Consider the following 12766-nt stretch of genomic DNA (forward strand, 5'->3'; position numbering starts at 1 on the left):
TTTATAGGCATATTGTTAGAATTTGTATTAATTGTGCATCCATTAACTATTATAAAAATTTATGAGAGATGTTGCTTAAATCTTGAATTTACTACCAAAAAACTTTTTAGATTATGATCATATCATGGCACATATAACATATAGCTTCCCCAACGCTAAAAAATATTGTTTAACATATTATTACATCATAGACGGCAATGCCAACTGTCTCAATACCCTAGAATCAAAAACATTGGCATTATAAAGGAACTGTCAAATAAATCTGTATCTCAAAACATAACCTAAGAATATTATAAGAATTATATTGTTTTGAGCAAACGAACAATATTGTTCGTTAGGAATGAATTACAACATGATATATATATCTAGGTGTTTTCGATTGAACACCAGTACAAAGAGTGTCATAAAGCGTAAGTCATAAAATGCCTATATTGGTTGCTCTAGCCATAGTTTTAATAAATTGTCTGCCTTATGATAATTTTCAGGATGTTTAAGTTCACAAGAAGCTATTGAGCGTCGGCATCATCTCTTCATATTAGAAAAAAAACGTCAACTCGATACTGTCGGTCGTATTGAAAAAATTGAAGTAAAATACAAAGGTATACCCAAAGAATGTACCCTAGTGATGAATAAAGATATATCAACACCGTACGAATGTGCGAGACGTAAGTAATGTGTAATGGACTTTGTTATGATAGTTATTTGTGTAAGAGAATGTGTACAGGAGATATATATATTTCTAAAAGTTATATAAATCATCAGATTTCAGTGAGTGGCACATGGAGAGCAGTGCACTCGCATTAGTGGATGGCACAGTGTACTGGGATATGCACAGACCACTCACAGGAAATTGTACCTTAGAGGTGAGAAATGAATCACAAATGGCTATATTTAAAATAAAATCAGGACAGGAAATATAAGCAGATCTCTTGTTTTATATGTTTGTGTATGTGAGACCTATTTGAATGTTTCCAGTTTCAAAGCTTTAATATAGCGGAACCACAGCAAGTCAATAAGGCCTTTTGGAGAACATGCTCCTTGGTGCTGGGAGCGTGTGCCACAGCGGCTTTCAAGGACTCGGTGCCAGTACACCTGCATAGCTTTCCCGGACCTGACAGTAAGATAACAACACCAACAAAAATCTGTTAATGTTTTGATTGTCTATTCTTAAATGTGTAGGGAATTTCTGTTTGGATTTGATATTTTAGAGCAATTTACAAAGATAATGAAAAAAGTAAATAAGAACTAAAAGCATATTATATAACTATCCTAGTATTCACTGATATCTGAGGATGATCTGTATGTTTCAGTCCGCAGCGGCTCATTCATTTATGACATAGATCTGCCGTCCTTACCTGACTGGAAGCCCACACCTCAAGAGCTCTACACACTAAGTGCAGAGTATGTACAATTATGTCGAAAAAAGATTAATTTGGAACGGCTAGATGTATCAGAGGAGCTTGCTTTAGAAATGTTTGTAGATAACGAACACAAAGCAAAGCAAATACCAAGTATAGCAAGAAATAATGGTGAGTCCTAATTTTTTTATTGTCAAGGAAACAAACATTTTATACTCAATGCGTGTATTTTATTAAATGTGATCTCTTAAAGGGAAGGTAACTCTATACAAGGTGGACAAACACATTGACATATCCAAGGGACCAATGATCAGCAACACGGGACAGATTGGGAGAGTCACCATCACCTCAGTACACAAGCTGACAGGTGAGCTCACAATAATCTAGTATTATAATTTAAATCAAATCATATTGAATGTTTCTGGTGACCTCTAACATCTTATCCCATAACAAATAGTTATACAATTATATCTGGTCACATTGAAGACTGCAAGGAAAACCTTTCAGCTTAGAAAAAGTAAAAACTATATTAAAGTCACAATTTAAAACTAAATATCTCACAAATTAATGTCTTTACGTCAGCCACTGATTCAAGACTAAGAGCTTGTAGACACTCTTTCCCGCTGTTCATTATTATAATGTTCAGCTGTGGCTCGGCTCCTGTCACCTCATAATAGAATTATAAATAAGCTAACCATTACAACATGAAGCATTTCATGTTTGAACAGTGTCAACGCACCTTTATTATTCAATATATAATAACCAGTACAGTTCAATGAATATCTTCAACCCTTCAGGAGGTGGTGTGAGTGATCCACCGCAGCTGTACAGGTTCCAGGGTGTGGCGCTCCCGACAGGAGTCATACTGAATCACTTCGCCTTCTCAATACTCACAGATAGAGCTAAGAAATTGGTAACTCTCATACACATATGTACATAGAATTTAATTTAAAATTATCCCAAATGAGCAAATCACAGGCTTGTTGAGCCTTCGGCTTGAATAACATTATTTAATTATATTAATAATGGGTAAGAAGCAAAGCAAATTGATAAGGGAAAAACGGAACATTATTTCTGTAGAAAAAATACTAAGCCAATTCATGCCTCTGGTTCTGTAAAAATATGAACATGGAAATCAGTTGTTATGTTTATTTTCAGAACCCTGCTCGGTCTCCGATGAGTCCCCTCAGTGAAGCTCATTCTCAAGACAAGGCCGCAGCACGAGTGTAAAGGATGTATCTTATTTAGGTTTAGCAATAAACATATGAATGATTTGTAGAGCTTTTTATTTGATTCTGGATTCCGGCTCGTCGCCATATCGTGGCTCTTACACTTATACCTACTGTTATAATTACACAATGAATATTATACTAACGACTAAAGAATGTACGAGGTGTTCAAGTATCAGATTTGGTCTTCTTGGCGTCGCTAGGTCCGTCCTCGTCGTCTTGGAAGATGGGCGTGGGTTGTGTTTTCTTGTAGGCTGGCGCGACCCAGAAGGGGTTCTCCTCGGCCTCCTTGGCGTATTTCAGGATGGCTTCCCTCGGGTCCTGCTCGTCGTCCACTCTCTTGCTCAGCCCTAGGTTTCTGATCACGAACGAGCTCAGCGTGCTGCCCGAGGCGGCCACTCGTCCTCCTTGGCCGGAAGTGATCGGCAAGTCCGGTCTCCTGGATTTGACCGGATCCATTCTCTCTTTCTCCATTTTCTTCTTACTCGTCCTGAGTTTCTCTTGCCTGAACAGCGGCAACGCATGAGGCGTTATGATCTGTTGAGAGCTCACCACCTCCACCATCTGCTTCTTCCTGTGCGTCTTCACGATACAGAGTTTGGCTCCTCGCAGACTCCGCTTGGTGTCGTAGTAACACTTCACGATCCCGTTACCGCAACCCACGAATATTTGATTGAGTTTGGCGTGCCACACGGCCTTGATGACGTGAGACGCGGTCACTGGGACTTCGGTGACTCTCTCGAATGTTTTGGAATTAAAGAAGATCAATCTACCGGGCTCCCGGTTGTTCTGCACCGACACTCCGGTGAACACCATGGAGTCGTCCGGACTGAAGCCGCAGTCGGTCTGGTCGTACCTCGAGAACAGGTCGCCGAACACGTTCAGCGGCTTCCGGTGATTCCTCAGATCCCATATCTTAAGGGTGTTGTCGTTGGCGCGGCTGGCCAGGTAGGAGCCCAGGTAGGAGAAGGCGATGCAGGAGATCTCGGTGTGCGCGGAGTGAGCGTCTCTCAGGATCAAGGAGGTGTTGACGAAGTTCCTCCGGTGGTCCCACATCTGTATGGAGCCGTCGTAACAGCCGGAGGCCACGGTGTTCCCGTCCCTCGTGAAGGCGCACGTCGTGGGGTTGGTCTTGAGGCCTCCTCTCTGCCGCGGCTTGATGACGTCCTTGTGTTGTTTGCTGTTGTCCGTGAGCCACAACCTCAGGGTGCCGTCCTGGGAGCAGGTCATGAACTCCTCGCGGACGGTCGGATGCCAGCAGCCGCTGTTCAACGACGCCGTGTGGCCTTTGGTCCTGTAACGATTCAGCTGTATTGAACAGAGATACTTTATTCTTACAATTACTTTTTAAACATTAAAATAATTATCAGCTAACATCTGTACAAGTTCGTGTTGATGAATTTGCATAAAATATTTTTTGTGCTTTGATAATTATTTCATACTATTTTATTGTTTACAAGTCGGTAGTGGCAACCGCTAGATGTCGCGAGTACATGTGGCAACTTGCGCCGTGAAATCACCTGGCCATGTCTGTGATGTACTGGTCGCCCTTCACACACTCCAGGACCTCGAACCCGTCCCGGTCCAGCACCTTGGCCTGAGCGGAGCCGCTCACCACTAGTATGGAGTCCCCGGTGGCGGAGTACTGCAGGGCCTTGATGGGATGGTTCTCACACGGCTGGAGCGTGCGGAACGAACGCATCGACGTGTCCATACCTGATGAAATGCATTGTGGTGACATTGTGACTCTCCGACTAGGACTGAAGATGATATGAACTAGACACGAATGAAGTGATGACTGTAAGCAGTGCCTTAGTGATGAAATATAAAAGAATATTGTACTGCTTCTTTTGTAGGTTATATTTTGGGAAAGATTTGTTTTGCCTTGAAGTTACCGGCTAATTATATAGAGTGGCAACCAGAGGTTCCAGGAAAACTACGAAACTTACTAATATGTATATTATAATAAAAATCACATTTTAAAACTTATAACCTATACCTAAGACTACATGATTGCCCCGATGTTAGGATAGCAATCCCATTCCATTGCTTATGACTGGAAACTTCTGGTTAACACGGCTTGGTGTTGGTTCAGTGGAGTCAGCAACATTACTGGTAAAATGATATCTAATCTATACAACGATGTTGCCCCGGCGATGTTCACATATTTTTTAATATGTTGCCTGTACGTAACAGGTTTATAAATAAATACACTTCCAGGTGAGTTACTTTCGTCTTAATATTTATTTTTTGCTCACCAGCAAAATCCCAAAATGAAACTTCGTAATCAACTGAGCCAGTAGCCAGTCGAGCTCCTGAGGGGTCCACCGCTACGGCTACTACTGCCTTGCTTCCATGTTGCATTTCTACCTGAAAAAAATACATATGAAATATTAATAAGTTCATTTTATTGCAATATTCAGGAGTCATTATTAGTTGTTGTTAAACTGATACATTTAAACTGAAAATTGTGTGAAAAAAGACTAACTTTTTGTATGCAGTGTTTTAACTGAACTTACTCTTTTTAAGTATTAATATAAGTTAGGACGGAAACAAATAAAACCAATAATATTGTATTGACTTGCTTTCTTTTGTTGACAGAATTGATTCTAAGGTAACTCCATTAACCTTACTTCTTGGATAAAATTTCATTTGATTAATAAAATATAAGAAAACATACATATATTATGCATGTGAAGATGGCCTCACCCTTACCTACAATGTATGAATACATTACCTCATGTGTATTTGGTATCCTTTTCTCTATTGATAACTCTTCGTCATCCGAGCCGCTGAGATCGTCATAGCTGTCTTCACTTTGTTGATTCTTCTCATCACTGTTATCAGAGTTTTTTGTTTCATTGTTTTTGTGTTCTTTGGTGTGTAAAGTTGGTAACAGATTCGCTGGTATGGGAGGACCGATAGGTTCATCATCCTCTTCATCTTGATCATCATTACTTGTAGACACATTAACTGGCCCTAAAAGTTTAGTACCTTGCATATCCTTTTCTTTATTTGCATTTTCGGCTTCTACTTTTTTTTTGTTTTCTTGAGCGGTTAAACGCGCCTGTTCTACCATTTCATCAATATTATAGCTTTTTGCTTTTTTACCAAAATTTTTAATACCCATTACTTGATGCAAGTTTTGGCTCTCTAGGTCTTCGGAAATATCCTCGATATCCTTTTGTTCCATAATCGGCGTGCGACCGAACGTGCCAAAGCCTGAATTGCTATCCTTCTCGACATTATTCTGTCCCAATGTGTTGATGGCAAAACTAATTTTTCCGAATGAAATGGGCTTTTTACTCATTTTGTTGTATAATATGGGTTTTATAACTTTCTGATATATTGGCAATCTTCCAATACATATACAATACAATATATATATATATTTTTTTAATAATAATAACGTTTCCTGATCCGAATATTCTATTTTCTATCCTTCTTAATTTTCATTAATAACAATGTTTTGTTTCTTGTCAGTTGTCACAACTTAACTTGTCAAGAATTTTGTCATAGCCAGGTAAATATTAATTTATAAGTTTTATTGTCATATGAAAATATTCTGTTTCATTCATTTATTTATTGGCGATTCTTATGGATTTCGACAACAAATGATAATATGATTTACCATTTACCTTGTAAAAATTAAACCGTAAGGTAAGAGTAAGGAGTTAAAAGTTGGGGTTCCAACTTAAAAATAATGTCTGTAATAAAAAATTACATACTTGAAATTATTTAAAATATTGTCACCCCATTTTATAAGTTCGAGCTGTGTTTATCTTTCAGTATAAATCGAAAATGCACTATAAAATCATTATGTATTTTTCTTAACTAACAAAAAATGTAAGTGAGGTACACTTTATCTGAGAAGTGTCTAAATAATTAGACTTCCTCCAAACAACTGTGGATTTGATTCTGGAGCTAGTTGCCGCACAAATAAACACTAAAATTAACAAATGAGAAGAGACAGTGAGAGGTCGAGAGACGTTTAATAAGGTCCGACGTTAATTTCAAAACTTTTAAAATGGTTTTCTCATTTTATCCATTTTGTACTCGCTTTACTCTTAAATACAAATAAGTTACATTCTGCATTACCTATTGTGAAATTTATTTTAACGTTTCTCAATTCTCTAAGCCAACTCTATTGTTACATTTAATAAATGTAATACTCTCTTTCAAATTTTAAACACCACAGTTAAGGACAATGCGAGTAAATATTTAGCTGACAAGTATATATTAAAATACATATTAGACTCATATGTATACTATATATTTTGTTAGTTTGGTTGATTTACAAATCACGATTTTGTGTACTGGATTCTTCGTCACAGTCGATTTTAGAAAAAACCTAACGGATAGAGAAGATGGACTCGTCGGTGCCAACAACGCCCCGCCTGTAGGCACATGTACTCGACAAAATTTCTAATCCCAAAACGGGAATAAGAGGCATTGAACTGTTATCGTTCCCGTAGGAACAATTAAGGAATCCGCTTAATAAGATTATTTGTTGCGGGCCCAGGTTCAGGGCCCAGGACCTAAGCTTGACCGTTCGTCCAATGAATTTTATATTTAACATTTTAACATATCGCACCGTTGAGATGACGTTCTCTATATTTGCAGGTCATGCAATTTTAAATATTATATAATAATTATAACAACACGAATTTTGTTTTTCTTGAAACTTCAAGTTCTACATGCTTTTATTTAAAACATTTTTGAGAGCAATAAAATACAATTAAAACAAAATATATTTGTACAAACATTTAACTTTACAAAAGGTAGGTACATATTTACATTATTTATATATGCCTCAAATATTTTTTAAATATTGTATTTATTTTAAGTGTCATTGTTTGCTTTCAAAGAAATGATTAATAACCTCGTGTTCTAAATATTTTCCATATAAATGCGTGTTTAGCATTTTTTTGTTTAATTGAACATATTTTTTTGCCGGCCGTTACAGTTTCTGATCTATCATCGTCATTGAATTATTTAGCACTCAGTAGCCAGTACTCAGTTGTCATTCTGTAAGTAGCGGTCGCTGCGGACGCTCGTGCAGGATGTTTGTCTACACTCTATTGTGTTTCTACTTGGGCTCCGTTGTAGGACTTCGCATCGATAAAGGTAAATAGTTTTGTTTATTTCATTTTGCTCGAGTTTGTCTGTACGTGTTCATGTAATGGGATTTTTATAATGTTGTAGAAGTCGCTAAAACATTTTTTAATAATTCTACCTTATATAGAAATAATTGTTATTACCTCTATTGTTTAGATAATCCACCGCAATGGAGCGTTGTTTACACGGTCAAGGGTTTATTAAATATTCCCTACGCAGAACTTCACGAACCTTTTTATGCGTGGTCAGTATATTGATATTATTGTTATTTCAAATTTCTTACAAAAAATTAACTTTGAGTATGACGAATTTTATCGCTCTCTAGATGTTAACTTCATTGAATACAGAGATTATTATTTACCTCCACTCGTGTATAATGAGACATAGGATTCTACGAATGTGTACATATTGTTGTAATTTAATACGTAATTGGAGGCAAACATCGAGTCTCTAATAATTTTTAATTGTTGGTTTTAATTGTATGCAAAATTTTCTTTTTTAATATCATGTGAACCAGAATGAAGTGAATAGGATAAAATCCTAAAATATTAGAAATAGTTATTATAAATAGTTCAATTCATATTAATTTATATTTACTTGTTGATTTATCAGTGTTTTATTTACATGAATCTTTGACCTCCTTATAACAGACCTTGTCAATAATTCAGTTTAATTTCACAGTTTTAATACGTATGAATCAACTTTTAAAATTAATATTTATAGAGATTTGTTGGAGTCATTCACCTTTATTATATTTAAATGTATGAATATGTATGTTTACATTAGTTACCCGAGTTTGTAATGTTTTGTGTTTTATTTTAGGTTTTTATTAATTTAGAAATGATTTTAATATTTACCAAAACAAATAGTAATGTTAAGCATTTTATTTGTTTTCTGGACTATTTGTTTGTGATAAGAATTGAGCTTTACTTGAGGTTGTTATCTCAACTCTGTCAAGGGTCATGTAGATAGTGCTCATTGAATTAGCTTTGTCACTTTACAAAGGATTTAAACTTTACATTCTTTTATTTTTGTAATTTTATATGACGGGATGGATTTGGTCAATCTTTTATACAGATGTATGTATTTAGCTGTTAAATATAACAATGAAATCACCCACAGATGAATGTTCAACGGTAACTATCAACTGTGAACTGAGATACTTATAGACATGTGAAGATTTGATGTTAAATTTATATAGTAAACATCAAAATCATTTTTTTTTAAATTATGGTAGTTATTAGAGGAATTTGAAACACAACGTAGAAGGCCTGGAGACTCACCTTCTTGATACTTTTAATTTTTTTTTTTGTATTTCATGACACACATTATAGTTGTATAATGTTTGTTTGTGTGAAGGTTCGACAGCAAGAATGGCAAGTCTCGTATTGACTACTACGGTACTATGGTGAAGACCTACCAGCTGTCTGCCTCCGTCTACCCTCAGTATGGTACATCCATTAAGGTACATTCAGAGTGTGATTTTATGCTTGCTATCTAGTAGAAATGTTTTATCCTTATGTCCTACGAATATAAATTTGTACCGAATATATATTTTTCCAAAGTTAATGGACTGAGGATCACCACTAATGTCTGTAATATTAAGTTCCAATAGGTGAGTTTGTACGTAGCAGCAGTTATGTAAATATTAAGTATACTCCAGATAGCTCCGGTGACTACTGAGCATGTCCTGAACCAGGACACCTGTCTTCAGGTGAACGGTACGGAGGGAGAGAATATTAACATTCAGACCGTACTCCCTGACATGACCGACTTCAAGTTTGTAGGTAACATGATGAGATTGTATCAGCAATGTAATAAATGACAAACTACTTGCCTTATATCTATGTTAAAACATACTCTTACCATAGGAACAGAGACTATGAAAGACTCCGACACCTTCAAGTGGCGCATGGTGACCTCTGTAGGGGATAAGGTCAACAAATACACGATGTGGGTCAAGTACAGGAAGAGTCTGAGAGGAGACAACATTGCTATACCAGTCAGGTGAGGATCAGCTGTAGGGTCACATATCAGTGAATGTATCAATCACCAGTAACACTCGACCCGCCTTCATGGTTTCATTATGTGTCAAGGTACGAGATGAAGGGTTTTAACTCTCTGCTGGGCTCTCACTACGACCACTATTATTTGGATTACACGGACTTTGACAACAGCGATATCGAGCCCGACGTCTTCAAAGTAGATTCCAGTGAGTGTCACGGCTGCCACGTTTAGTGCGTGTGTGTGTGTGTGTGTGTGTCGGACTACCTATTGATGCATTTTTGTATGTCTCCTGTGAACAGGCTTCAAGTGTTCGTCGTTCCCGGGCCCGGGTTTTCGCCACATGGCCACCTTCAACCCCATGAAGGAGTTCGTTCACCCCGCCAGCGATGAGCATGTCCATCACGAGTTCGACCGGTTCGTCAATAAACACAACAAGCAGTACGCCTCGGAGGTCGAGAAGACTAAGAGGATCAATATATTCAGACAGAATTTAAGGTGAGAACTGACGTAGCGACTCACGAGGTATGACATTATATAGTAAATGTCAACTTAATGTATCATTTTGGGTTTGTTCAGTAGCGGTATAATGTGTGTCGTGTAACATTCCTTCAGATTGATTCACTCTCACAATCGCGCTCACCGCGGCTTCTCTCTGGCCGTGAATCATCTCGCAGACCACACGGACGAGGAGCTCGCCGCGCGCCGGGGCAGGAGATACACGGGACACAACGCAGGTGACACACGCACACACACACACACACACGGACGCGCACACAGCCACGTTTAGAGTATTTTAATACCACCCACCCATTACTTTACTTAAGATACATTCTCAGACGGTCATCCCGAAATTTATTCGTCCTCAAAGATCTTGCATGCGCCGAGTCACTATGAAGTCAGTCGCTCGAGGGTTTTTATGTTAGCGGGCCAGTTTTTGTCTCCCAGCTGGTCGTCGAGTTTAGAGGCCACAGACGGACTGACAGGATCGGGACCTTAGTATAGTGACAGTGAGTGACTCGTTATACCGAGCGAGGTGTTCCTCCTCCAGGGCTGCCGTTCCCGTACGGCGAGGCGGAGCTGGCGGACATGAGCGTCAAGCTGCCGCCGGAGTTCGACTGGAGGCTGTTCGGCGCCGTGACGCCCGTCAAAGGTAGGCGACCTCCGTAGTATCCCCTACACACGCGACCGTCCGTGACCCGCTGTAGCGTCTGTTCGTTCCTTGTGCCGCAGACCAGTCGGTGTGCGGGTCTTGTTGGTCGTTCGGCACGGTGGGGGCGGTGGAGGGCGCGCTGTTCCTCAGCAACGGAGGACATCTCGTGAGACTCAGCCAACAGGCGCTCGTGGACTGCTCCTGGGGGTGAGTTACTATTATATACTTTCAGTTTCCTTTACATCTGTAGTAAGAGTTCAGTCGTCACCAAAGAAACCTGACTTTCAGAACCAAAATGATCTTTTCTACTCTTTACTTATCTCTAATATATGCTTGTCTCACATTTCCTATTTCTTTTACTTGTTACTTGGTTTCTTAATCGTCATTTACATGTCCTCTTTATGAGATCACTCGTTATGAACATCGCCTGAACCAACTCTCTTTATAAAATCTGATTTTGAAATGATGCACTAAATTAAATAAAATATTGAGAGAATTATCTTTTGTTGTCCCACACTAGTGCGGTAAGCCTTGAGTCGTTCCTGTTAGTTTCTATGTACCTCGCCTGCTGCTGCGGACTGTTCCCAGCAGTTTCCGAGGTCTCTTTTCATCATGAGATATTCTCGCAACATAACTGAATGAGTTGTTTTTGTCTCGTCTCATTCTGTACATGCACAAAGACGGTCGATGATGGAGTATGTTTTTAAGTTTCGGTAACAACGGCTGTGACGGCGGCGAGGACTACCGCGCCTACCAGTGGATCATGAGACACGGCCTGCCCACGGAGGACGACTACGGAGGATACCTCGGACAGGTCGGCCCCTGGACGCTACACATTACTGTAGTGTGCACACTAGACGTGCTGTCGGGAGTGGAGTATGACGTGTGCGTCTGTTTGTTTGTTACAGGACGGCTACTGCCACATGGAGAACGTGACGGTCGCCACCAAGATGAAGGGCTGGGTGAACGTCACCGCCAAGAACGAGAACGCGCTGAAGGTCGATATAAGGATCCGTTACCTTTATGTGTATAATGTACATAGTTGTGTGTGCCGCTTCTAAGAGTCTCATGTTGACGTGAAACAGTTGGCGATCTTCAAACACGGCCCGGTGTCGGTGGCCATCGACGCCTCGCACAAGACCTTCAGCTTCTACTCCAACGGAGTCTACTTCGAGCCCAAATGGTGACGACGCCCTCTCATGGTGTGACACGTCGGTGAGTTTGTGTGATTGTGGTGATCACGAGGATGTTTTGTGTTCAGTAAGAACAGCGTGGAGGAGCTGGACCACGCGGTGCTGGCGGTCGGGTTCGGCGTTCTGAACGGACACAAGTACTGGCTCGTCAAGAACAGCTGGTCCAACATGTGGGGGAACGACGGGTACGTGCTCATGTCGGCCAGAGACGACAACTGTGGGGTCCAGGCCGCCCCCACCTACGTCATCATATAGAACATATACAATCATATACAGACACTCCTATTCGACGCTCTCTCTTTTCAAGTTGTAGACTAAGTAAATGTTCTCTCTGTATTTGTTTATTTTAAGATTAAAACTTTTTTATACATAGTTTTTTTTTGTTTCGTACCGGTTTGTGTCAGTAGCGTGTGGAGAGCTTACACCGACGTGGAACATGGAGAACAGGAACCGAATGAATGTTCTGTGGAGTACAACTCTTAACATACGAGCTGGTAGAGCCTTGCTGTGGTCTAGTTAATACAGCTCGGACATGGGCTGGCTCCACCGGGAATGTACCACCCTCTCACAGTAGATCGGTGTGAAGTAGTTTTTGTTGGCAGTGTTTCGTCCGATGGGAGAGAGCCGGTTTCTTTTCCTTAAAGCAACCCTTTCCTTTCCTGGGATGTTGATGTATATATACCTTCTGTCCTGCATTAGTTTAAATCCGTT

General features: G+C 39.7%; 3 protein-coding genes across 3 annotated transcripts; 2 read left to right on the forward strand and 1 right to left on the reverse strand.

Annotated features, from left to right (window-relative positions):
• Positions 1–243: 243 nt before the first annotated feature.
• LOC116775359 (large ribosomal subunit protein mL39) lies at positions 244–2632 on the forward strand. The gene is made up of 8 exons (XM_032668250.2): positions 244–410; positions 486–665; positions 763–863; positions 976–1117; positions 1311–1529; positions 1612–1725; positions 2156–2271; positions 2517–2632. Exons 1-8 carry the CDS (start codon positions 341–343, stop codon positions 2586–2588), a joined length of 1014 nt encoding a protein of 337 aa, XP_032524141.1. The 5' UTR covers positions 244–340; the 3' UTR covers positions 2589–2632.
• On the reverse strand, positions 2628–6077 carry LOC116775357 (gastrulation defective protein 1 homolog). The gene is made up of 4 exons (XM_032668248.2): positions 5325–6077; positions 4846–4957; positions 4108–4303; positions 2628–3881 (listed from the first exon to the last, which is right to left on the reverse strand). The coding sequence occupies exons 1-4, from the start codon at positions 5895–5897 to the stop codon at positions 2756–2758; spliced, it is 2007 nt and encodes a 668-aa protein (XP_032524139.2). The 5' UTR covers positions 5898–6077; the 3' UTR covers positions 2628–2755.
• Positions 6078–7553: 1476 nt separating this feature from the next.
• LOC116775358 (digestive cysteine proteinase 2) lies at positions 7554–12427 on the forward strand. The gene is made up of 14 exons (XM_032668249.2): positions 7554–7714; positions 7862–7949; positions 9065–9170; positions 9369–9492; positions 9577–9712; positions 9802–9917; positions 10012–10207; positions 10325–10446; positions 10761–10862; positions 10943–11069; positions 11571–11676; positions 11771–11860; positions 11948–12045; positions 12124–12427. Exons 1-14 carry the CDS (start codon positions 7651–7653, stop codon positions 12308–12310), a joined length of 1662 nt encoding a protein of 553 aa, XP_032524140.2. The 5' UTR covers positions 7554–7650; the 3' UTR covers positions 12311–12427.
• The last annotated feature ends 339 nt before the right edge of the window (positions 12428–12766 follow it).

This window comes from Danaus plexippus, chromosome 25 (genome assembly GCF_018135715.1).
Source record: "Danaus plexippus chromosome 25, MEX_DaPlex, whole genome shotgun sequence".
NCBI lineage: Eukaryota > Metazoa > Arthropoda > Insecta > Lepidoptera > Nymphalidae > Danaus > Danaus plexippus.